This window comes from Podarcis vaucheri (genome assembly GCF_965113315.1).
Source record: "Podarcis vaucheri genome assembly, chromosome: 18".
In the NCBI taxonomy this organism is placed as follows: Eukaryota; Metazoa; Chordata; class Lepidosauria; order Squamata; family Lacertidae; genus Podarcis; species Podarcis vaucheri.
In genome coordinates, this window is record NC_138756.1 from 3,057,771 (window position 1) to 3,084,318 (window position 26,548).

General features: G+C 48.7%; 1 protein-coding gene across 3 annotated transcripts in view; it reads left to right on the top strand.

Annotated features, from left to right (window-relative positions):
* Positions 1–26,548, top strand: part of AP3D1 (adaptor related protein complex 3 subunit delta 1) — a 53,203-nt gene that overhangs the window by 13,103 nt on the left and 13,552 nt on the right. For 2 of the 3 annotated variants that reach the window (XM_082206257.1, XM_082206258.1), the window contains exons 4-22: positions 869–949; positions 1,941–2,048; positions 5,507–5,636; positions 6,394–6,533; positions 7,532–7,605; positions 12,893–12,942; positions 13,050–13,099; positions 13,247–13,295; positions 14,009–14,154; positions 15,548–15,696; positions 17,194–17,424; positions 18,322–18,553; positions 19,572–19,717; positions 20,767–20,908; positions 21,794–21,865; positions 22,037–22,112; positions 23,039–23,250; positions 25,281–25,354; positions 26,321–26,344. In XM_082206257.1, the coding sequence (XP_082062383.1) occupies positions 869–949; positions 1,941–2,048; positions 5,507–5,636; positions 6,394–6,533; positions 7,532–7,605; positions 12,893–12,942; positions 13,050–13,099; positions 13,247–13,295; positions 14,009–14,154; positions 15,548–15,696; positions 17,194–17,424; positions 18,322–18,553; positions 19,572–19,717; positions 20,767–20,908; positions 21,794–21,865; positions 22,037–22,112; positions 23,039–23,250; positions 25,281–25,354; positions 26,321–26,344 (2,186 nt within the window). The remainder of the gene's footprint in view (positions 1–868; positions 950–1,940; positions 2,049–5,506; positions 5,637–6,393; positions 6,534–7,531; positions 7,606–12,892; positions 12,943–13,049; positions 13,100–13,246; positions 13,296–14,008; positions 14,155–15,547; positions 15,697–17,193; positions 17,425–18,321; positions 18,554–19,571; positions 19,718–20,766; positions 20,909–21,793; positions 21,866–22,036; positions 22,113–23,038; positions 23,251–25,280; positions 25,355–26,320; positions 26,345–26,548) is intronic. The other variant, XM_082206259.1, reaches the window with a different exon arrangement.

A 26,548-nucleotide genomic window follows, 5' to 3' on the forward strand; every position in this document is an offset into this window, starting at 1 on the left:
GTAATAGTGCCACTGTATTCTGCTCTGGTCAGACCTCACCTGGAGTACTGTGTCCAGTTCTGGGCACCACAGTTCAAGAAGGACACTGACAAACTGGAACGTGTCCAGAGGAGGGCAACCAAAATGGTCAAAGGCCTGGAAACGATGCCTTATGAGGAACGGCTAAGGGAGCTGGGCATGTTTAGCCTGGAGAAGAGGAGGTTCAGGGGTGATATGATAGCCATGTTCAAATATATAAAAGGATGTCACATAGAGGAGGGAGAAAGGTTGTTTTCTGCTGCTCCAGAGAAGCGGACACGGAGCAATGGATTCAAACTACAAGAAAGAAGATTCCACCTAAACATTAGGAAGAACTTCCTGACAGTAAGAGCTGTTTGACAGTGGAATTTGCTGCCAAGGAGTGTGGTGGAGTCTCCTACTTTGGAGGTCTTTAAGCAGAGGCTTGACAACCATATGTCAGGAGTGCTCTGATGGTGTTTCCTGCTTGGCAGGGGGTTGGACTCGATGGCCCTTGTGGTCTCTTCCAACTCTAGGATTCTATGATTCTATGATCACTGTATGTATATTTCTACCTACCCCCTATAAGATAGCGAAGGAAGACGTTGTTGTAAATAAGACACCTTGAGATCTTGAAATTATACAATTATTTATTAAAACCAAACATAGCAACGTTTGCATTACACCCAAAAAAGTAAGATAATTAAGGATAACATTAAAATAAAAATTATGAATAACATTAAAAATAGTCTGTGAAGGACAGATTACATCAATTTTTAAGAATGTTTTTTGACCATTCCTGTACACAGTGGCAATGATTCCCTTTCAGCCTTCAATACTGACTCTCTTTCTCTCTTTCCTAACCCTGCAGAGGATTGGGTACCTGGCAGCCTCGCAGTGCTTTCACGAAGGGACCGACGTCATCATGCTGACAACGAACCAGATCCGAAAGGTGAGTGTCGCCATTCCAGAAGAGCTGCTGCCTGTTACTAGTGTCTCCTCCTGCGAGACCACCGGCCTGTTTTCTTCCTTATGACTTAAGAAATGTAGGTCACGCCCTTCAGTTTGATTGATTGATTACATTTTACACCATCCTATACCCATAGCTCTCAGGACAGTTCACAACACAAAGTTACAATACGAAAGCACGAAATACATAATGAAAATAATTACTAATTAATTATGTGCAAACTTGCAGAACTCACACTCCCCAACAAAAGCGCCTAACCAGCCCTCCAGCCCACAAATAACAAAAATCAAATTTAACATGTAAAAACAATTTTAAACAACAGCTTTTAAAAATCTAACAGCAGCAGTCTTTAGCTACTACAGTGGTACCTCGGTTTAAGAGCAGGCCAGTTTAAGAACTCCGCAAAACTGGAAATAGTGTATTGGTTTGAGAACTTTACCTTAGTCTAAGAACAGAATCCGAACAGTGGGAAGGGCGGCGGGAGGCCTCATTAGGGAAAGCGTGCCTTGCTTTAAGAACGGTTTCAGTTTAAGAATGGACTTCTAGAACGGATTAAGTTCGTAAACCAAGGTACCACTGTACTTGCATTAGAATACAGGTCTCCCCACATGGTCCTGCTAGCTAGGGATGATGGGAGCTGCCCCAAAACATCTGGAGACCCAAGTTTCAGAAACGCTGGGTCAGAGCATTGAGCCTGGGAGAGACCAGGGTCTGACTCCCCACTCAGCCATGAACCTCACTGGGTGACCTTGGGCCCGTCACTCACTCTCAGCCTAGCCTATTGCACTGGGCTATTGTGAGGATAAAAAGGTTAGGGGAGAGCTGTGTTCTCCACTCCTTGGAGGAAAAGTGGGATATGAAGACTTCGTCTTTCTAGGTTGAACTCAACTAAGGACTCTTCTCCCTCCTCTTCCCACGCCTCTCTCCCCTCCTCACCCACCGACACTCCTTTCCATCTCCCCTCCTATTCTAGGACCTGAGTAGCCCCAACCAGTATGACACCGGCGTTGCACTGACTGGTTTGTCCTGCTTTGTGACTCCTGATCTGGCCAGAGACTTGGCCAACGACATCATGACCCTGGTGAGTTGGGCGGGGGGGGAGCGGAGCACCTGGTCTACAATGGTTGCATTGTCCGCTCTTTTTTCTGCCAAGCCATTGGGGTTTTTAAAGCTGTTCAGAAGTCCTTGTCCCACAACTGAGCTCTGTGCTTTGCTCCTCGAGTGCGTAAGAACCATCTCGAAAGCATACGGTTTCAGTCGAAATTATTCAGCCCCCATTGCAAATCTGGTTTATTATCAAAATTTACAGACTCCTTGTTTGTGAAGGGCTCTCATCTCTTAGCTTTTTGGACCATTCTCTTGACTTAGAGATATTTCTAACATGCAGCCAAATTTGACACTCAGCAAACCCCTAGGTATTTCATGTGTTCCAGCTCAAGCACGTCAGGTGTGCTTGAGACAACACCTGTTGTATTTGTAGTGTTGTGAGGGATTCTGTTCAGGGACTGAATAATAGCGAGACTGGAGAAGCCAGTATAAGTTGCATTTTCAGCTGAATTTGGGGAAACCATCGTGTTGAGCTATTTCAATTGCTTTTGTTTTATTTGCTCATTGCAAACAGCTGAAAGTCTGATAATAAACCTGATTTGCAGTGGGAGTTGAATAATTTTGATTGCAACTGTAGATGGCAACAATTGGACAAATCCCCGGAGAAAATCATCAACGTCCAGTAGCCACGATGGTTATGCTCTGCCCCCAGATTCTTCTGGATAGCAGTTTCTGGAAACTGCTGGAGAGAACTGCAATCTCATTCTTTGCTTACTAGCAGTACCTGTGAAAAGGTTGGTCGGCCACAAGCTAAACATGTGTCAAGCGTGTGATGCAGCAGCAAAAAAAGCGAACACTTTCTAGGCTGCATCAACAGAAGACTAGTGTCCACTCCGAATCTGACCGGACACAGGTTAGAGCTCAACGTCGAGCCTACCAAGTGGCGATAGCGATAGCGACGGCGAAGAAGACTTTCTTCGCCGCCTCTATTGCATCTGCAGAAAATAGTAGCAGGAGACTCTTTCAGGTGGTCCGCAATTTAACGGAACCACCTTTACCACCGGGGCCTTGTAAAGACCCCAAGATCTCCTGCAACGATTTTGCAAAGTTTTTTGCAGATAAAATCACTCATATTCGGAAGGAGCTAGACACCACCGTGGGAGCAGGGCCGGGGCGGGAGAGTGCTAGAGCCCTGTCTGGTCAAGTTGCATGGAATCAATTTCAACCCGTTACCCCCGAGGATGTGGACAGGCTGCTTGGACGCGTGAAACCAACCACCTGTCTCCTTGATCCTTGCCCATCCTGGCTAATAAAAGCAAGCCGGGAAGGGCTGGGCGATGGGCTCTGCGGGGTGGTGAATGCTTCCCTCTGTGAGGGAACATTCCCAGATCCGCTGAAAGAGGCGGTCATTAAACCGCTTCTTAAAAAACCATCTTTAGACCCGGCCAGTATGGCCAACTATCGCCCAGTCTCAAATCTGCCATTCTTGGGCAAGGTGATTGAGCGTGTGGTTGCTGAACAACTCCAGGCACGCCTGGAGGATGCGGACCATTTGGATCCCTTCCAATCAGGGTTCAGGCCTCATCATGGGACTGAAACTGCCTTGGTCGCACTGGTTGATGATCTCCGGCGAGCTAGGGACAAAGGTGAGAGTTGTTTCCTAGTTCTGCTGGATCTCTCAGCGGCCTTTGATACAATCGACCATAACATCCTTCTGGACCATCTAGAGGGGTTGGGAGCTGGGGGCACTGTTATACAGTGGTTTCGCTCCTTCCTCCTGGGCCGTGTTCAGAAAGTGGTGGTGGGGGATGAGTGTTCAGACCCTTGGGCCCTCACTTGTGGGGTGCCTCAGGGTTCCGTCCTTTCCCCCATGCTTTTTAACATCTATATGAAGCCGCTGGGAGAGATCATCAGGGGGTTTGGACTGGGTGTCCATCAATATGCAGATGATACCCAGCTCTACCTTTCTTTCAAATCAGAACCAGTGAAGGCGGTGAAGGTCCTGTGTGAGTGCCTGGAGGCGGTTGGAGGATGGATGGCGGCTAATGGATTGAAGTTGAATCCTGACAAGACAGAAGTACTGTTTTTGGGGGACAGGAGGCGGGCTGGTGTGGAGGACTCCCTGGTCCTGAATAGGGTAACTGTGCCCCTGAAGGACCAGGTGCGTAGCCTGGGAGTCATTTTGGACTCACAGCTGTCCATGGAGGCGCAGGTCAATTCTGTATCCAGGGCAGCTGTCTACCAACTCCACCTGGTACGCAGGCTGAGACCCTACCTGCCCGCGGACTGTCTGGCCAGAGTGGTGCATGCTCTAGTTATCTCCCGCTTGGACTACTGCAATGCGCTCTACGTGGGGCTACCTTTGAAGGTGACTCGGAAACTACAGCTAATCCAGAATGCGGCAGCTAGACTGGTGACTGGGGGCGGCCGCCGAGACCACATAACACCGGTCTTGAAAGACCTACATTGGCTCCCAGTACGTTTCCGAGCACAATTCAAAGTGCTGGTGTTGACCTTTAAAGCCCTAAATGGCTTCGGCCCAGTATACCTGAAGGAGCGTCTCCACCCCCATCGTTCTGCCCGGACACTGAGGTCCAGCGCCGAGGGCCTTCTGGCGGTTCCCTCATTACGAGAAGCGAAGCTACAGGGAACCAGGCAGAGGGCCTTTTCGGTGGTGGCGCCCGCCCTGTGGAATGCCCTCCCATTGGATGTCAAGGTGATGGACAACTACCTGACATTCAGAAGACATCTTAAGGCGGCCCTATTCAGGGAAGCTTTTAATGTATGATATTTTAGTGTTTTTTTGGTTTCTGTGGAAGCCGCCCAGAGTGGCTGGGGAAACCCAGCCAGATGGGCGGGGTACAAATAATATTATTATTATTATTATTATTATTATTATTATTATTATTATTATTATAATAGAACCCCTCTGTTCTGCCTTAGTCAGACCACACTTGGAATACGGTGTCCAATTCTGGGCACCACAGTTTGAGAAGGATGTGGACAAGCTGGAAGGTGTGCAGCCAGCGGTCATTCCTCCTCTGGTCACTGCCATGGATGCGCCACTTCACTTCCTGCCTCCAGGCACTGGAGCCGTCTGCAAGCGATTCCCACATGGCGGGGTTAATGTTGCCAGCCTTCAGGTCATGTTTGCAGACATCTTTGTAATGCAGCCTTGGTCTGCCGATGGGCCCAGTGCCTGGAGCCAGCTCCTGATTTAATAGTATTGTGATTTTATAATACTGCCCACGCTGGCTGGCGAAAGCTCTCTACGTTTTTAGGCAGGGGGCATTCGCATCCCTACCTGGAGATGTTGTCGGGGCTTGAACCTGGGACCTTCTGCATGCAGCTCAGCTCTATGGCTGAGCTACAGCCCTTCCCAGTGCTGCTGGTTTGCTGTGGTGCAAAAGAAGAGACCTTGATGCCCTTGTTGTGGAAAAAATGTGCGCTTATTCTCCTCTCCCTTCTTCCTCTCCCTGCCCTCCCCAACAGATGTCTCACACAAAGCCTTACATCAGGAAGAAGGCAGTGTTAATCATGTACAAAGTGTTCTTGAAATACCCGGAGTCCCTTCGCCCTGCATTCCCCCGCCTTAAGGAGAAGTTGGAAGACCCAGATCCCGGTTAGTAAGCTGGATGAAACAGGATCCAGAAGATTGCAGAGACTGTGTGTTTTGGGGGTGGGGAAGGGAAGAGAGTGGCTCCAGGTAGCCTTTCATTGGGTTGTTTTTCTTTTTATCTTGTAATGTTGTGTATTTATATTGTGCTTTTGTGCTGTAACCACCCCGAGACCTGCAGGTATAGGGCGGTATACAAATGTTAAAATAATTTTTAAAAACCCTGTGGTGGCACATAAATTGAGGGGCACAGGGCTCTCCTAAGTACTGCCAGCACCCCGAACAAACTACTTTCCCCAGGATAGCTCAGTTGATCAGAGCATGGTGCTGATCACGCCAAGGTTGCAGGTTCGATCTCTGTATGGGACAGCTGCACGTTCCTGCATTGCTGGAGGTTGAACTAGATCAGAGCTTTCCAAACTTTAAATGTTGGTGACACACTTTTCAGACATGCATCACTTTTACTAGCAACCTGGAGGTTAAGCCAACCCCTGTCCGGGAGGAGCACAGGACGTGTTCACATGACATACCTACACACTGCAGCCAACACACTAAGGAGCCATGACACAAAGATCTGGACCAGATGATCCACAGGCTCCCTTCCAACTCTGATTCTATGACTCCTTGCGGGAAGCCATGTCTCTTTAAAGTGATACCCTAGTGCTTTAAGTTTATGGAGAAGATGTGTCTTAAATCCGTCAGCCGTTTTGCTCCACAACTCACTCGGACCCCCTCTTCCCTTTATTCCTCCCCTCTCCCCCAGGTGTCCAGTCAGCCGCCGTGAACGTCATCTGCGAGCTGGCCAGGCGCAACCCGAAAAACTACCTTTCCCTTGCTCCGCTCTTTTTTAAGCTGATGACGTCGTCCACCAACAACTGGGTCCTCATTAAAATTATCAAGCTGGCAAGTACAGGCGGCTTCCTTCGCTCGTAGTGTGAAGACACACACTCTGTCACTTAAGAGGTGAAGAGTTGATGTGAAACAGAGAGGAAAGGAGGAGACACAGCAGGCAGCCTGCTTAATTGGTTTGTGCGGGGAGGTGGTGGCGAAGTGTCTTCTGATTCTCAGGCTGCAAAGGATTCTGGGAGAGGCTGAAATGTGAGCAAGAGTGTGCAGGGAAGCTGCCATATACTCTGTTGCGGCACGGATTTTATTTATTTACAGGTGACTCCAGTTGCATTACGGGTTGGGAGCACCTCTGGAGAGGGTCTCCTCGTGAGCCGGAGCAGGGCTTTGTTGATGCCTCCCATTGGGGCATCTGTTTAGCCCCTGTGAGGGCAGGATGCCTGACTACATGGGCCCCTTTGGGCCTCATCCAGCAGGACTGCTCCTATGTTCAATTTTCAAAAGGGATCAGGAAAATTAATGGAGGAGAAGGCTGTCAAAAGCAGAGGGGAAAGCGGACACAACTCTCACCAGTGTAAATTGGGCTACATTCAATTTCACGCATTCTGATGGGGCAAAAAGAACTCAAGGAGGGTGTGGTCTGGGGAGAAGCACCGCCCCCCAGGGCTGGTGGGCTGGCTGGATTAGTTAGTTAATTGCTTCCCATCTAACTGGATTGCCCCAGCCACTCTGGGCGGCTTCCAACAAATTGAAAACATCAAGCGCAGTAAAGCATCAAACATTAAAAACATCCCTATACAGGGCTGCCTTCAAGTGTCTTCCAAAAGCCAGATAGTTGTTTATTTCCTTGACATCTAACGGCAGGGTGCAACTACAAAGAAGGCCCTCTGCCTGGGTTCATGCATCCTCACGTCTTGCAGTGAGGGAACCGCTAGAAGGCCCTCGGAGCTGGACCTGAGTGTCCGGGCTGAACAATGGGGGTGGAGACGCTCCTTCAGTCCCTGCAGCTGTTGTCATCCAGCCATTCAAACATTCTCTCTCCTTTCTTCCTGCAGTTTGGTGCTCTCACTCCTTTGGAACCCAGGCTAGGGAAGAAGCTCATTGAGCCCCTCACCAACCTCATCCACAGGTGAGTGAGTCAGTTCTTTGGTGATGCTAGTCCTTACGCCGTTTGCGCAAAGCGCCTCTCGCGCCTCAGCTGCTGATAGCCAAGAATCCCAGCCCCTTGCCTTTGTGTTTCCACTCAAGCACACACTTCTGCCTCTGGGACAGGGTTGCCAGGACACTCTTCACCCCATAGCCAGCCTCCTGTCACCATTGGGGGGGCGGGGTCTTGTAAAAAGTGCAGCACGCCCTCTCCACCTTTGCCAAGGGAGCACCCCATCCGTTTTTTAAAAGGACACGTAGATCCCGTGCGAAGTGTTCCACTTAACCCTCCTTTCTCTCCCCAAACAGCCAGCGCGCCCTCTTCCAATTCCCCAAAGAGGGTAGAGTTCATGACAGCCCCTCCAAAGATAAAAAGCTAGTCCTCTTCCAAGAAATGCGCCCAAGTGGACAGTATGTATACTTCAAAGCAAAGACAAACCCACCCACCCCCAAAACTCCACCACCCCCGTGCTCTGGTCTCCTCCCTCTCTTCTTCACCCTAATTCTGCTGTAGTTGAGTAGCTGTTGGGGCCAGGGGTGGGGGTCGGGTGGGGGGCTACTGGCCGAGAAAACCCTGCGAGGTCCCAAGTTGACGCTCGAACCCTGACCGTTCTTTGATTCTGTGTTAACGGGAGCAGAGCCAGCCGACTTTGAAGATGGTGGTGGCAGGGGTTGGTCTGGAATGAGCAGCCTTCAACTTTTTCAGACCCAGACTTGCCTTTTAACCCAGATATGTTTTGAGACCAATTTATTATTATTATTAATGTGTTTAATTTGTTGGAAGCCACCCAGAGTGGTTGCGGCAACCCAGTCAGGTGGGCGGCATATAAATAATAATAATAATAATAATAATAATAATAATAATAATAATAATAGTAATTTTTTATTTTCTTTCTTTCTTTCTTTCTTTCTTTCTTTCTTTCTTTCTTTCTTTCTTTCTCTATTTGGCCATGTATTTCATATGGTCAGAGTGCTGCTGCTGCAACCCACCTTAGATTAGGCCAGTAGTGAGTACCCAGTGGTTTAGAGAAGGGGCTGTGGCTCTGTCCTACAGCCCACCCCTTTGCCCCAATTTGGCCAGTAAAGCCATTTTGCCCAAGCCACAGCCACCCACCTCGCACCGGGCACCTTATGCAATGTTAAGTGTGGAGCAGAGAAAACTCTGGCTCAATTTTTTATTATTAAAAACACACCATATTTTATTCTTATACCACCTTTTTCTCCAGTGTGGTTCTCAAATCCCTTCCCATTTTATCCTCACAACAACCCTGTAAGTAGGTTAGGCTAAGACGGTGAATGCTCCCCAAGATGAGCTTGGGGGCTGAGTGGGGGATTTGAGCCCTGGTCTCTCCCAGGTCCTAGTAACCCTTTAACTGTTATGCTGTGCCAGCTTGCCAGGGAGTGAGGGACACAGGAACCTGCTATATATGAAGCCAGACCATTAGTCCCTCCATCTGCCTGCTCTGGTTGGCAGAGGCTCCCCAGAGGGGACAGTTCCCAGTCCTACTTAGAGATGCTGGCAGAGATTGAACCTGGACGACCTGCCCACAAAACAGGTGATCTAACCATTTAGCAAGCTGGAAGGAGGTTTGAGGGCCCTGCTGACAGGGAGTGTCTGCTGAGCCCTGCAGCTCCTTGCAGAAATAGCCCTTTGAAAGCTTTGCAAGTGGCTGCCAGCTCTCACCTGTGCAGAGAAAAAAAGGTCACCTGGCTTTATTGGGAGGTCAGGGGATTGGCGGTTGAGCAGCCCCTGTCGAACTCTGCCCACAAGTGCTGGGGTAAGGATCCAGTTTGCCACCCCTGCCCTAGAAGTTAAAACAGAGCAAGGTGCATAACCCAACAATAGAACATGGTTTCAGACTGTAGTTTGTTGGCGGCAGAAACACCATAGTTAAGCACATGAACGCACACCAAGACATATTTAAACTGTAGCTGCACAAACCATGGTTTAGCATTAGGTGGGAATCAAGACATGGTTTTATACCATGGGCAATTTAATGGCTCCGCATTCTCTATGTTGCGTAAACCTAATCTCTGCTTCCCAGAGCTGTTCACTTGCTGCCTGCGGAACGGCGTCGGAAATGGGTGCCAGTTCTGCAACATGGATTAGATCAGGGGTTCCAAAATGTGAAAGAAGCAATTAAAGACCAGACCAGCATCTAGCACAGCTGACAAATCATTCTGCAGTCCAGCAAGCCCCCTCGATCCTTTTCAGGTGGGGCAGGGAGTTTGGGAACCACTTGCTTAGGTGCTGCTGCTGTTGTCTATTTTTTAAAAAAGGAGAAGTGCGTATCTAGCTAGCGCCATTTTCACTGGGTGGACCTCAGCCTGGGGGCTGCTGTGTGGGATGTGGTCCTTGAAGAGGGGGGAGAGTTGCCACCTGGGATGTTGACGCAGCAGTGGAGTGGGGTGGGTTTTTGGGGTTCGTTCCGTTTTTGCTTTTGTGCTCCTCCCACTTCTCGCACCTCACGGCGATCCCATTCCTCTCTCAAGCGTGCAAAGCTGCATAAATCCCCACGTGGTCCCCACTTCTGGATTCTCCGTAGATGCGGCCAGTTTGGGTGGCGATTGGTACCAGGCCTATGGAGCTTGCCCATCTCCCCCCCCCCCACTCCTCTAGGGTAGATTGGCTCCTCCCCTATCAGCACTATGATCCCACCCCATTAAAATAGCCGCCTTCCAGCAGGAACCAGAAGAGGGCGCTCTGCCCCTCTGTTTGTGTGTCGCTCTAGGCCTTTCTCCTTAGCTCTGTGGAAAGTATGTCGTGGCTCTTCATCCCTTGCGTTCTCCCTCACCTCTCTATGGTTTGGGGCGGGTTGTCTGTGCTGTGGATCTTGCAAATCCAGCTGTCAGAACAGCTTTGCGCTTCCTGAAACAGCCAGTCCATGTGCTGACCTGGGGAAGCAACTGACCTTCAGCCAGGGTTTTTGTTCGACCTGGTTGACAAAACACGGGGCGTTTTGATTTCTTAAATCATGATATTTAAACCTGAACAGGCACGCAGGCTGATTGCTTGTGCGAATTTGAAAAGTGTTGGTCCCCAACAAAATAGCAACCGTTTGGCTTCCAATAATATAGATCTGCAAAGATCTGCGCTGCCTGGTGACTTGTTAGTGGGGCAGATTCAAGGGGGCACATGAAACCCATCCACAACTTGGGGCTACTTCATCAGAAGGACTGGCCTTGCCCCATCGTGTTCCCACTGCTTTGGTCTGCAGAACTGACTCTTTTTTTTCCAGGGCAGCACCATGTTTGTTCCACGTTCCAATCTTTTAGCAAGACAGCATCTGCTCTCTGCCTTCATTCTATCATGCTTTAAAATGTTTCATCCTGACATGTAGTCATTACGCATCTTGGCTTTTGAAACTGTTTACATTCTTCCTTTATATTTTGCTAGTTTTATCATGTCTCTGGATTTTATAGTAGTCTTTAAGTGGTGTGCCGTATTTTTCTGTGTATAATACACCCCCTATTTTGGGGGACTCAGATTTAAGAAAATGGGGGGAGATGGTCCCATGTATAACATGGGACATTTTAAAGGGAAAAAGCCTAGTCTTATACACGAAAAAATATGGTACGTGTTTTTCTAAATAATGAACCTGTAATATTGGAAGCTGGGGAATGTGGGGTGTTCACAGGAGGGGTTGCACCTCTAGTGGGGGACACGTCATGTTCCTTCTGGGGTGCTAGGTCCATCTTTGGTCCCCCACTCTGCTCTCACCTGTGGCTCCTGGAAGCTGTCAGAAATGCAACAGCGGGTGCAATCCCGGAAATGGCTTTGACTGGCCGGCTGAACCAGGCAAGGGGAGCCGATGGGTCTCAAGCCCTCGGTGAGTTAGGAACTTCCCCTCCGTGTGAAGATAGGCTCCAGGGAAGGGAGCGGACGAGACCAAGGGCAGGTCCAGCGGTCAAGATGTCAGTTTCACAAAGTGGCTCACAATAAAAAACAATAACTGGCTCAGGACCGCAATACTGTACATTGAGTACCGCCTCTCCCTATATAAAACAACCCATTCACAAGAGCAGGGCCTTTTCTGAGTGGCTCCCCGATTGTGGAATGCTCTCCCCAGGGAGGTTTGCTTGGTCCCTTCATTATACACCTTTAGGCGCCAGGCAAAAACTCTCCTCTTCTCTTCTTTTGGCTGATTCATATTATACAGCCTTTTAAATGTGTTTGTGAGAAGGGGGAGGGCATTACTGTTTTGTTGCTTTGTTTTACATATTTTCATGTTTTTATCCTGTATTTTATTCTGTGACCTGCCCTGAGGTCTTACGATGAAGGGCGGTATGCCAATCAGATAAATAATAGAACAACACGAATGCAAAATAAATTGTATGGAATACTTAACAGATCATCAGCAAAACAATCACTATTAACAAAAGAACTTTTTTAAAAAGCTAAACAGCACAGCCACAACAAAAAAGTCGTAATATATGATTCACAAAGCACTGCAGCACTCATATTCCGCAAAACAATGCTAACAGCATTAGCAAACCAGCAGCCAAAATCACACTAAGCCCTGCTGAATTTGCGCACTCCCATGACTCACGACCTTCCACTTCATTTATCACATGTACCGTATTTTTCGCCCCATAGGGTGCACCGGCCCATAGGGCGCACCTAGTTTTTGGGGGGGGAATAAAGAAAAAAATATATCCCCCCCCCTCACCGGCACGGGGCTGGGGCGGGGGAAGCCCGAGCTTCCCCCGACCCCAGCCCCCAGAACAGGCTGCTTCGGGCGAAGTCACGCCGGGCTTCCGCGGCTTGTGGAGAGTTGCCCGAAGCCCGGAGCGCACTTCTCAGCACGCCCCAGGCTTCGGGATGCAGGCAGCTCTCCACAAGCCTTGGGAGCCCACGGGAACTCCGCGGATAGCTTCCTGAAGCCTGGAGAGCGAGAGGGGTCAGTGCGCACCGACCCCTCTCACTCTCCAGGCTTCAGCAAAAGCCTGCATTTGCCCCATAGGACGCACACACATTTCCCCTTCATTTTTGGAGGGGGAAAAGTGCGTCCTATAGGGCGAAAAATACGGTGCTTAATGCTCGTGGCAGCAACTCCTTTCTGAAGGCTGCTAGGACTGGAGTGTGGGTGGAAAAAGCCATTGCCTTGATGGCCCTAAAGTCTCGCGCTGCCTCCAAAAACAGAGGTAAAACCCGGTCAGCCGGCTAGTGGACACCCATAGCCTTTCTCCTCCATAAATGTGCAATGCTGCAGTACTTTCCTGCGAGCTTTCCAGAGTGCAATAACTCTCTCTTTCCCCCCCCCCCTCAGCACTTCCGCCATGTCGCTGCTTTACGAATGTGTGAATACAGTGATTGCAGGTAAGGAAAGACATTGCCAAGCACGCCATTATTGTTTACCCCTCCTGACTTGCGTGTTTTGCACCGTACCAATTTAAACTCCCTTTTCTCCCCCCTCCTTCCTCCAGTGTTGATCTCTCTCTCCTCGGGGATGCCCAACCACAGTGCCAGCATCCAGGTAAATTCCCATCTTGGCCTGCCAGCCCTCGCGGCAGCAGCTGAAATTTTGCTGGAGCGCAGAGTGCTTTCCTTGATTGCAGAGGGAGGTGGAAGGTGTCATCCTCTCTGCCGCTTGCAAAAAAACTTGTGCGTCATTTCTTTACAGCTCTGCGTTCAGAAGCTGAGGATACTGATAGAAGATTCGGACCAGAACTGTAAGTCTCGAGCCTGTGGGGTGGGGGGGAAGTCCTTGGCACCAGGGGCAAGGGAGGGGACACGCTTAAAATCCTGCTAAATACTAATATGAGTGAGCAGTTGCATTGGCTTAGTCATTTTATGATTGTGATTGATTGGTTGAATTTATATACCACCCTATACCCAGAGGTCTCAGGGCAGCTCACAAAATAAAATCAAAATACAAAACCACAAAATACATAATCAGAATATAAACAACAACCCAATAACCTCCCCCACCCCCACATTTAAAAAGGGTATAGGATGTCAATCAAATCAACCAAAGGTCTGGTTAAAAAGGAATGTTTTTACCTGGCACCTAAAGGTGTATAATGAAGGCACCAGGCGAACATTCCTGGGGAGAGCAGACGGTGAGCCACTGCAGAGAAGGCCCCGTTCTCATGTTGCCACCCTCCGGACCTCTCGAGGAGGGGACACACGAAGGAGGGCCTTGCGTGATGATCTCAGGGTCCGGGTGGGTTCATAAGGAAAGAGGCAGTCCTTAAGGTATTGCAGTCCTGAGCCGTTTAAGGCTTTATAGGTCTGTTGAAATCCACTGGGCTTTCCCAACTTGAGTCCGTTGATTTCGCGGAATCTGCTCTTGAGTGCAGCTCAGCTTCCCTGGCCTCCACCGCTGCCCCTGGAAATCTTATGTGGCCTTTGTGTGTGTTTGTGTCTCCTCCTCTCCACGTAGTGAAATATTTGGGGCTGCTGGCGATGTCCAAGATCCTGAAAACCCACCCCAAATCGGTCCAGTCCCACAAGGACCTCATCCTGCAGTGCTTGGATGATAAAGACGAGTCCATCCGCCTCCGGGCCTTGGATCTTCTCTATGGGATGGTACGTTCACCTGCCGCCGCAACATAACGGAGGTCTTTTAACTTTTAGAAATATAGAGAGCATACCCGAAAACCCTTAGGAGCCCTGCAGCAAGAACACTATCCTTGGAGGCAGGAGGGAGATCAAGCTGGGGAAGGTCCATGGCTCATTGGTAGGGTGCCTGCTTTGCTACTCCCAGGTAGGACTGGGCAAGAGCCCCTTCTGAAACCCCAGAGAGCTGCTGCCGGTCAGTGTCAACCGTACTGAGTTAGATGGGGCCAACTGTCTGGCTCTGCATAGGGCAGCTTCCTGCATTCCTAAAGCAAACCGTGCTTCGTGGGGTGACAGGTGTTGCACCCAGAACCCTCTCAAAAGCAATAGAAGGCAGTTGTAGAGTTGAAAGGGACCTTCAGCTTCATCCAGCCCAGCCCCCTGCAGTGCCAGAATCACGGCTCAAGAACCCCTGGCAGGTGGCCACCCAGCCTCTGCTTAAACGCCTCCAAGGAAGGAGCGTCCACCCCCTTTATACTGTTGAACTTCATTAGATTGAACTGTTTCATTAGATACTCTTTTCTTGCCATCTGAATCCATTGTCTGGGGTCCACCCCACCAGAGCAGTAGAAGACAACCTGGCTCCACCTTCCATTGAGATATTTGAAGGTGGCTCCACCTTCCATTGAGATATTTGAAGGTGGCTCCACCTTCCATTGAGATATTTGAAGGTGGCTCCATCTTCCATTGAGATACTTGAAGGTGGCTCCACCTTCCATTGAGATATTTGAAGGTGGCTCCACCTTCCATTGAGATACTTGAAGGTGGCTCCACCTTCCATTGAGATACTTGAAGGTGGCTCCACCTTCCATTGAGATACTTGAAGGTGGCTCCACCTTCCATTGAGATATTTGAAGGTGGCTCCATCTTCCATTGAGATATTTGAAGGTGGCTCCACCTTCCATTGAGATACTTGAAGGTGGCTCCATCTTCCATTGAGATATTTGAAGGTGGCCATCTTCCCACCTCTCACTTCTCCTCTTCTTTAGCCAAAACATCCCCAACTCCTTCAGCTGCTCCTCAAAAGGCTTGGTTTCCAGGCCCTTCATCATCTTGGTTGCCAGTGATGTGCAGATTAGGGGAACTAGGCTATGTTCCCAGTTAATTGTTCATGTATTAAAGCCCGGGATGCTTCTGCCTGACTTAGGGAGGTGCGATGGTCATGCACACAACATCAACATGTTGGGACATCACAACATGATGTTCACCCCCCCCAATCGCCCCCACAAGCTGGCACCATTGTTCCCCGACAAAAAACTTCACTCCGCTGTTGGTCACCCTCCTCCTACCACACTCCAGCTTGTCAATATCCTCCTTAATTTCTTGCCCCTCCCTCCCCACCAACCGCCCTCTATAATTTCAGGTGTCCAAGAAGAACTTGATGGAGATTGTGAAGAAGCTGATGATCCACGTGGACAAAGCGGAAGGGACAACCTACAGGGACGAGCTGCTGACCAAAATCATTGACATATGTAGCCAGTCCAATTACCAATACATCACCAATTTCGAATGGTCAGTATTTCTGTTTACCTACAGGGCTTCACACATTGCATCTAATACGTGGTCCTCTGTTTCATATATTACCATTTTCTTCCCGTTGCTCAAGTTTCAAATCCTGACGGCGATTTGATTATGATATTCTTCCATAAATTGCCCATTGTATCGACCTCTTATTTTCACTGTTAGCTTTGCCAGTTCCGCATAGTCCGTTAATTTTAAGAGCCGTTCATCTTTCTCTAGACTTTTCTTTCCAGTTCTGGTTGTATACGGTTCTGGCTGCTGTTTCTTGCATACATAAATAAGTTGATCAGCTTATTTATTTATTATATTTATTTATTATATTTATATTATATTTATTCGTTATATTATTTATTATATTATTATTATTATAATCAACTTATAAGTTGATTAACTTATTCTTTGTGACCTCTGACCCAATTACCCCTAGGAGAAAAGCTTCAGGTTGGGGGGATAACCAGTTTAAATATCTTTTTCATTTCGTTTTGTTTTTATTACTTTGTTTTTTAAGGAAAAAACCATAGCTCAGTGGTAGAGCAATCCACCTTGCGTGCAGGTCCCTTCCCCAGCAACTCCCGTTAGGTCTGAACTAGAAACCCTGGAGAGCCACTTTCAGTCACTGTAGACCAGGGCTTCCCAAACTTGGTTCTCCAGCTGTTTTTGGACTACAACTCCCATCATCCCTAGCCGAAGAACCAAGTTTGGAAAACCCTGCCTGTAAGGGTCAGATGGGATTACCATGAGGAATTATAAAATATATATCAAGCCATCGTGTCCACGATGAAGACATTGTGTTGACTGGGTTTGATATATTGATGATAATTTCTGATTAAATCCCATAAGATTCATGCCCTTTTGATGCCCTTTTGCCTCTGCTGCCCATTTCTCTCTCCTCACATGTCACGTACTCAGCAGTACACAGCAGTTGCTTCACCAGGCAGGCCATAAAGATAGTGGGCAAGTTTCTTTGATGTATATTAATCTTAGGATGTTAATCTTAGGGCCAGGAAACAGATCTCACATTAAGGGGATAATGGTCACTGTCCTCCTGGCTAGCCTTCTTATCATATGTATTGATTGCTTATTACCTCCGGGGTTGCCAGATGCTCTTCTTTGTAGTTCTGTTCTTTGTTTACCCCAGAAATATTTGAGCTTAATTAGTTTTAGTAGTTTAACTTGTCCCCACGTGGGTTTGTGGAAATGCTCAGAAGAAATCTGATTGGTTCTTAGGAACACTCTGTAAAAAGTTCTTTTGTGAATAAAAACTACCTGGGCCAGGAGGCTGCAGACACGGAGAGGCACAGAGAGACACGATTATACGCACCCTTCCCAGAGTCTTGCTGGTTCAAGCCTCTGTGTGCATTCTTATTAATCAGAGTTCAATCCTTCCTTTACTTTGCGAACGCAACACCTGCCGAAGACAGTCCTGAGCTTGAGGGACCCAATTGTCTGACTGGGTCTAAGGCCCTTTCCTGTTTTCTCGTGATCCAGGTACATCAGTATCCTGGTGGAGCTCACCCGCCTGGAGGGGACCCGCCACGGCCACCTCATCGCTTCCCAGATGCTTGACGTGGCCATTCGCGTCAAGGCCATCCGCAAGTTCGCCGTCTCCCAGATGGCCATGCTGTTGGACAATGCCCACCTCCTGGCCAGCAACACCCAGCGCAACGGGATCTGCGAGGTCTTGTACGCCGCGGCCTGGATCTGCGGGGAGTTCTCCGAGTAAGTTCCCAGCTGCATGGTGGCATCTGTCACGCAGGAGCTCCCAAGCGGTAGCCTGCAGACAACCAGTGGGCCTGCAAGATGGGGGTCAAGAGAGCGACAGGTTCCCCAGCCCTTTTCTAAGAAGCAGTGTCTGCTATGGGATGCTTGAGATGGAGGAGTGTCTCTGTTAAGAAGAGGCATTCCCTCCTCAGTGGGGAATGCCTCTTCTTAGACCAGGGATGGGGAACATCTGTCAGGGCCCTCCCAGATGTTGCTAGTCTCCAACAACCAACATGGCCAGTTGCCAACATCTGTAAAGACATGGTGCCGGTATCACCTGTGTGGGGAGGCAGTTCCTGTTAGGATATTTCCGTTCCACCTTAAGAGGGAGCAGGATGTTTGCGTCACAGCCTGCGTATTTCCTGTTCACAGGATGTTTCTCTTGTGTCTATGCTTTCGTTCTCTCTCTGTGTCTGAGACACTGAAGCAGGCAGTCATGTTTTCTCTTTGTTCTGACCAACGCTGAATAAACTTGTAAATAATGCTCTCCTGCGTGCATCTTTCGCTGTGTGAATTCTGCTGATAGAGCGTGCATGAGCTCTGGAATGTGGCAAGCTATTTCTGGAGCTCGTGTCGCTAATTGCTGATACTGTATCTACGGGAGATCGATGGATCGTCCGGAGGCGACGTGGAGTCATGATGGACTTTGTCTCCCTGGCAGTATCCCAACAGTTCCTTGCCCTTGGGGCCACCACCACAAAGGCTGTCTCACGAACCACCAGGGAGGCCTCGCAGCCGGGAGAGGGCCGAGTTCTCCCCTTGCTGCCTCTTGTGGTTTCCTCGCATTCCCTCCTGGAAGGAGGATTTGGGGCACCCCGCCTCTAAGCACCTTCTCCCCCTCCTCCTCCTCCTCAGGCACCTCGAGGAGCCTCACCAGACTCTCGAAGCCATGCTGCGGCCCAAGGTCACCACGCTGCCCGGCCACATCCAGGCTGTGTACGTCCAAAACATGGTGAAATTGTACGCCGCAATCCTGCAGCAGAAGGAGCAGGCTGGCGAGAAGGAGGTGGCGCAGGAGGCGACACAGATGATGATAGAGCGCCTGCCGCAGTTCGTGCAGAGTGCGGACCTCGAGGTCCAGGAAAGGGTAAGCAAAAATCCTCCCAAGATTCCATCTCTCTCTCTCTTTTTACATTATTATTTTCTATTAAATTTCTAAAATTTCACAGACTTCAAATCGAATAATTGCTTCGATTCATAAATTGTCTTCCCATCCCCAACTTCACAGTGTTTCTGTTCAAACCTTTTTCCTCAAATTAAAGTTTTCACAATAAAATAAGATCATATCTAGAACAAATGAAGTCAGAAATATCGAAAAGGAAAGGGAAAACGCAGCCCTTTTCATACCCTTTTCTATTGTGATATATCAAACTCTCATCTATTGCAGAATACCACTAATACAATTACTGTATGTTTTTCTGCTGCTGCTGCTCCTATCTAGAATCCTGCCCGCAATTTCATTTGACTATAATACTTTTTCAAATAGTGCAAGAAAGGCCTCCATTCTTCTGTAAAAGGCTCATCATTTAGATCTCTTAATATTGCTATCAGTTTTGCCATTTCTGCATAGCTTATTAATTTTAAAAACCACTCTTCCTTCGTTGGAACCTTTCTCTATTCATTTCTATGCAAATAATATTCTAGATACGTAAATAGTTTGGTCATCTTCAAAATGTCTCTCCCTATTATGCCTATAAGAAAAGCTATTATTAGGGAATAACCCATTTAAATATCATCTTCATTTCACTGTATATCATTTCCCAATAGCCTTTAACTTTTTTGCATGTCCACCACATATGAAAGAATGACCCTTCTGTCTACTTACCGTTCCCAGCACTTACCTGGCACATTTTTATACATTTTGGCTCATTTATTTGACATTAGATACCACCTGTGCAACATTTCAACCCTCTGGCTAAAATCATTGTTTCCCAAACTTGGATCTCCAGTTGTTTTCAGACCAGAATTCCCACCATTCCTATGATGGGAGTTGTAGTCCAAAACCAGCCAGAGACTCAAGTCTGGAAAACACTGGGCTAAATCAACGAGCGTCTCCCTCTCTCTTTTTCTCTCTTAACTTTAATAAATTTCTTTCCTCTCGTCAGGCCTCTTGCATCCTCCAGCTAATGAAATACATCCACAAGCTTCAGATCAAAGAGGTCCCCGTAGCCGAGGAAGTGATCGCCTTGTTTGCTGGGGAGCTCAACCCCGTCGCCCCCAAAGCCCAGAAGAAAGTGCCCATTCCAGAAGGGTAAGATTCTCTCCGCCCGGGTGACGGCATTGGATCCCGGGGTTCTGGGCCTGCAGCTTCGCCTGCCTCCCAGCCAGTCTGAGAGGAGTGAAATCGGGGGAAGGCAGAGCAAGGGGTCTTAGAAAGGGCAAGGAGGGACTCTGCGATTTCTGTGTTTGCAGCAGGGTCAGAACTGCCGCAGTGCACTGTGCATGGGGCTGCCTTTGAAGGTGGTCCAGAAACCTTGTTTGGTTCCAAGCGGGTGGGGGGAGTCTTTTGAACCTGGGTGCTGCGTTCTCTCATGGAGAAGTCAGGGGGAGGGGCAGAGGAAAAGGAAAGGGACAGTGACAGGGGGGGCAACAGATGCAATTCTTACCTTTTGTACAGTAGGTTACATTCCAGTTGCGCAAAAGGTGTGTACGCTCCCCTCTCGTTGGCTCCATAAGCACCTCTCTGTTCCCCATCCAGCTGAGCAAAGAGGCACATTAATGGCACGAGGAAACATTCCAGCTATGCAAAAGCGCTTCAGTAGGGTGCAGAGTAGCCCTGTGGGAGGGTCCTGAGTAGGGCAGGATGATATATAATCCAAAACAGTTTTGAAGTCTGTATTGTGATAGCAGTTTTGAAATTTTTGACCCGGCAATATACTGTTTAGCTGGTGATATATTTTGACATTGAAAACACCGCCTTGAGTTTCTGCAGCCCTGGAGAAATGATAATGTTGACTTGAGACTGGGTGTGGTGATGGTGATGGTGATTTGCCCACCCTTCACTCTAAGAACCCAAAGCAGGTTGCAACAATTAAGAAAATTGCTCAGAACAACCTAAAATCACAGAAACAAGATGAAGTTATAGAACTGTAGACTTGAAAAGACCACAGGTGTCATCTAGTTCAACCCCCTGCAATGCAAGAATCTTTGCCCAACATGGGGCTTGAACCCGTGGCCCTGAGATTTAAGAGTCTATTCTGTTGACGGGAAGCTATATTAATTAACTAGAATTAGTAACTTTTTGAGTAATCAATAGCAAGGGCAGCTTGGTAGTGATGCGGAGGCTCTCTCCTTTCCCAGCTTGGACCTTGATGCTTGGATCAACGAGCCTCCCTCGGACAGCGAGTCTGAGGATGAGAAGCCCCGGACCATCTTCCACGAGGAGGAACAGAGGCACACAAGGCACCGGCAGCCTGAAATGGACGAGGAGGAACTGAAGAGGGTAAGCTGGCTGCAGAACAGGGGTGTTGGAGCATTTCATGGAGTGAAAGAACTGTAGAGTTGGAAGGGACCATGAGGGCCGTCCAGGCCAACCCCCTGCAACGCAGGAATTTATTATGCCCATCATGTAGGCATTGTGCCCCTCCAGCTCACGTGAGAAGCCAGCGCTTTTAAGTGGGCCCGGAAACTGATTGGCAGCCAGCGCAGTCGGGCCAGGAGCAATGCAATGTGCTCAAACTGGTTTGTCCCAGCGAGCAACCTGGCCGCTGAATCCTGCACCACGGAAGCTGACGTTTCCGCACGGTCTTCAGAGGCAGCTCCACGTATAACATGCTGTACAGTGGTGCCTCGCAAGACGAAAAGAATCCGTTCTGTGATTCTCTTCGTCTAGCGGTTTTTTCGTCTTGTGAAGCGAGCCCATTGACGGATTAGCGCTATTAGCGGCTTTTGGCGGCTTTTAGCGGCTTATCTGCTGATCAGATCAGCTGATAAGCGGCTTAGCGGCTTAGAAAAAGGGAGGGGGAGGGAAAAAAACAGCAGGAACTCGCAAGACATTGTCGTCTTGCGAAGCAAGCCCATAGGAGATTCGTTTTGCGAAGCACCTCCAAAACGGAAAACTCTTTCGTCTAGCGAGTTTTCCGTCTTGCGAGGCATTCGTCTTGCGGGGCACCACTGTAGTAATCTAACCTGGAAGTTCCCAGAGCCTAGACAAGTTAGGCTGTCCCTGTCTGGATAGAGACACAGCTGGGCCCCCAGCCAAGGCTGATGTGGAGCGGGGTTGGGGAGGTCATTTGGGTTCTCCTTTTTTAAATAAACGAAGTGAATAAAAATGTTCCAGTAATCCTCAATTTAAACCCACCGCCATGCCCCTTGTCTCTCCCTTAAGCGCCGAGAAGTCCGGAAGCAAGAACAAGCGAACAACCCATTCTACATCAAAAGTTCTCCTTCCCCACAGAAGGTAAGCCTGTCTGGTAGTCGCAAGGGACCCACTCTAGGGTGGTGGTGAGCCCCTCTTTTAATGGCAGGGATCCTGCTGTTACTTTTGATAAGCCACACAGGGCCAATGTTGGCACATGACAAATCTTGTTTCCCCACCTGATCTTCTTCCCTCCACCCCCACCTTGTCCAGAGGTACCAAGATAGCCCCGGCGTCGAGCACATACCTGTGGTGCAAATTGACCTCTCCGTTCCTCTGAAAGTTCCTGGTAAGAGTTCTGCCAGTTTCCCAGTATTCCACACCAATGAACGGGGCCCGGTGGGTGGAGCTATTCAGATGAGCAGCCTTGATTCTCAGTGCTTCCAAATCAAGTTTTCTGTGCCCTGGTCTCTGCTTCCCATGTCAGATGCTGGGATCCCGAAAGGGCAAGTACACCTGGCTTCCATTTCTCCAGGTGCTGAAGTTGGAATAGCCACACAAAGAGGGCAGGGCTGCCTTTTGAAGTCCATTAGTTTCAAGGGGTCTGCTCTGAGTAAAATCATTAAGCATTGAAAGCTTCCCAATAGGGGGCTGCCTTCAGGTGTCTTCTGAAAGTTGTGTAGTTCTTAATCTCCTTGACATATGAGGGGAGGGCGTTCCACAGGGAGGGTGCCACCCCTAAGAAGGCCCTCTGCCTGGTTCCCTATAACCTCACTTCTCACAATGAAGGAACTGCCAGAAGGCCCTCAGAGCTGGACTGGACGTTGAGGGTGGAGACGCTCCTTCAGGTATACTGGGTCAAGGCTGTTTAGGGCTTTAAATGTCAGCACCAACACTTTGAATTGTGCTCGGAAACACACTGGGAGCCAATGTAGGTCTTTCAGGACTGGTGTTATATGGTCCCAGTCACCAATCTGGCTGCTGCATTCTGGATTAGTTGTCGTTTCCAAGTCACCTTCAAAGGTAGCTCCACAGAGAGTGCATTGTAGTAGTCCAAGCAGGACCAGAGACAGGGAGCAGGCAGGGAGGGTCTCAGATGGAACTGGTAGACAGCCACCCTGGAGACAGAATTGACCTGCTCCTCCGTGGACAGCGGTGAGTCCAAAATGACTCCCCCAGGCTGCGTACCTTGGCCAGCGTTTCCTTTCAAGGCTGGTGCTCAGCCCACTGCCCCTCTTGAGAACTCGCTCTGTCCCTCCCCGCCCATCAACGCAGGCTTGCCGGTTTCTGACCAGTACGTGAAGCTGGAAGAGGAGCGTCGGCACCAGCAGAAGCTGGAGAAGGACAAGAAGAGGAAGAAGCAGAAGAAGCAGGAGAAGGAGAAGCGGGGAAAGCACCACCGGCGCCACAACTCGCTGCACACCGAGAGCGACGAGGACATTGCGCCGGCACAACATGTGGACATCATCACGGAGGAGATGCCAGAAGTAAGCCCTGGCAGGAGGGTGCAGCTGATGGGTGGATCAAGGCACCCACCCTGTTCTTCCTGGTGTTCTCTGGCTGTGGGTGGACCGGGAACCAACCTGGTTACAAATCCTGATGGGTGGGGGTGGTGGTAGTAGTAATTAATTAATTAATTAATTAATTAATAAAAAAATTTATTGGTTTTTCACAATTTATATAGACACAAGCAATACACAATACAAACATACAAAAACATAAACAAACATGTATAATTTCAAATCCGTTTTTCTTAAACCTTACTTCACCGACTTCCCCGTACCTCCCCTTTCTGCATTCCAATTCCCAAATTTATTTCAGCAAATCCTCCCCCTTACTTTTATCTAATTTTCACTTGTTCTTTTCTTTTACTTCATCTTCCACAGCTGTAATGCCCTATTTTCTATAACTTCAACATTTTAGCACTCATTCATTTTACAGTATTTCTTAAGATAAATTTTGAATTTCTTCCAATCTTCTTCCACCGTCTCTTTCCATTGGTCTCGAATTCTGCCAGTCATCTCAGCCAGTCCCATATAGTCAATCACCTTCATCTGCCTAATTAATTACTTAATTAATTAATTATTCCCCGCCCATCTGGCCGTGCCTCCCCAGCCACTCTGGGCGGCTTCCAACAAAATATTAAAATATAGTAATGCATCAAACATTAAAAGCTTCCCTAAACAAGGCTGCCTTCAGATGTCTTCTAAAAGTCTGGTAGTTGTTCTTCTCTTTGACATCTGGTGGGAGGGCATTCCACGGGGCGGGTGCCACCACCGAGAAAGCCCTCTGCCTGGTTCCCTGTAACTTGGCTTCTCGCAGCGAGGGAACCGCCAGAAGGCCCTCGGCGCTGGACCTCAGTGTCCGGGTAGAACGATGGGGGTGGAGACGCTCCTTCAGATATACTGGGCTGAGGCCGTTTAGGGATTTAAAGGTCAGCACCAACACTTTGAATTGTGCTCGGAAATGTACTGGGAGCCAATGTAGGTCTTTCAAGACTGATGTTATGTGGTCTCAGTGGCTGCTCCCAGTCACCAGTCTGGCTGCCGCGTTCTGGATTAGTTGTAGTTTCCAGGTCACCTTCAAAGGAAGCCCCACGTAGAGCACATTGCGGGAGTCCAACCGAGAGATAACCAGAGCATGCACCACTCTGTACCCTGCCCATCTAGCCGGGTTTCTCTAGCCACTCAGGGTGGCTTACAGCACATTAAAAAACACATTAGACATTAAAAATTGCCTGGAGAACTAGTTATGGGTATGGACCCGCTGTCTGTCAAACAGCTCTTACTGTCAGGGAGTTCTTCTCAAGGTTTATTCAGAATCTTTCTTGTCACTTTCTTGTCACCATGGGCTCAAGTCCCGCCCTCCGGAGCAGGAGGAAACAAACTTGATAACCTCCTCTCTCCGTTAAATGGCCACTGCATAGATTTTAAAGGGGGTGGGCAGGCAAGGTAACAGCAGATAAAATTGGTTCTGATGGTGTGGTTTCAGGCTTGAGGTTGAGGTTGATGGGTAAAGTGGTCATAATAGCAGGTAAGGGTGCCTGGGGTGCTCACACTTTGCTAAATGCAGGTGGATCTGGGGGTGGGGGGGGAGTGCAGAAATAGAGGGGCTGTGTTCTCCCCGCACAGTTGGAGGCAGCAAGTGTTTCTGCTCCCAAGTCACTGGGAGTCACAGGGAGAGTTGCTGTTGTGCTTAGGTCCTGCTTGCGAGCTTCCCGTTGATGTTTCCGGTTGACCGCTATGAGAGCAGGTGGCTGGACTGTAGAAGGTCCCCCTTGGGCCAGATGCAGCAGGCAAATTCTTACATTCTTAATCTGGCAAATGAAATCCTCTGCAGCAGTACAGTGGCACAGTCATTATCTCTTGGTTCAGGGTGGTGGAAACATATTTCTGACTTCAAAAAAATTCTGTTGCTGTGGCAATGGAGGGTAGGTCACCAGTCCCCCCTTTCCCCTGCCCCTTGGAGGTCAGCTCCCCATTGACCTACTCCCTCTTTCTTGTGGCTTTCCCCCCAGAATGCTCTTCCCAGCGACGAGGATGACAAGGACCCCAACGACCCCTACAAGGCTCTGGACATCGACCTCGACAAGTAAGGAAAAAGCTGGGCTGGCGTTCTTCTGCTTTCCTGGCTAGTGTTAAACCTTCCTGACGTCAGCTGAGGCCTGTTGCTTTGCCACTCTCTGTGGGATGATGACGATGATAATAATAATAATAATAATAATAATAATAATAATAATAATAATAATAAATTATTTATACCCCACCCTTCCTGGTTCAGAAAACCGGGCTCAGGGCAGCTAACAACAAATTTAAAACACTTAATTGATGCAACAAAAAACAGCATCAGAGTGCAAGGAGCCTTTGGCCAGCCGGGCATTTTGCTGAACTACAACTCCCATCACCCCCAGCCATCAGCCATGCTTTTGGGGGCTGGTGGGAGTTGTAGTTCAGCAATGCCTGGAAGGCCAGAGTTTCCCTACTCTTGGTTGTAGTTCAGCAGTATTTCATTCATTTGTTTCAGGTATTTAGGTGGAGAGATGGAGATGGCTTAATATCCAGATTTCTAAGCTGTGCACATGAATTGTGGGTGTTGTTTTTTAAAAAAGAAAAGTATTATTATCGAGAATGAGAGCGATTTAAATATAGATCGCTTGTGAGTATGGCAAGCCCTCCTTTATGTCACATGCAACCTCTGGAGTGAGCGTTGTTTGGGGCAGGCACTGACCTTGTGGGCCAGATTAGACCCAGGGGTCACAGGTGTGTCCCCCGTCCCCCCGTCTTCACCTTGTGGGCTTAGCTTAGTTTAGGGGGTGAAGCCATCAATTTGGACACTTCCACTGCATTTTTTAAAAGGCTAGGTTTGCTCCTCAAGTTCTTCCAGCTCTTCTGTTTGTATGTTCTGTGAGGCATCATCAGAATTATTTTGCATTTCTCACTCTCTGTCTCTTTCCCTCCTGCTTCTTCCATTCGCACAGTTGCTGTATTCTGTCGTCATGTGTATTTTATTTTATTTTTTTCCTGTCTCCCTCTCTTTCTCTCTGTCTTTCACACACAGTCTGGTTTCAGGGAAATCGGCGAGGTAAGCGCTCCCTTCTCCCTATCTTTCTCTCTCTCTCTCCAGTGTAGGGGAAGTTGTTCTTTTTATTATTTATTAAATTTGCATATTGCCCCTTTATCCGTAGATCTCAGGGCATTCACAACATAACATTACACTGTAAAAACCATAAGTTGGCTGCTCCCTTTCTGACGTCGTAAAACCCCGACACGGCCAAGAGAGCTCCTG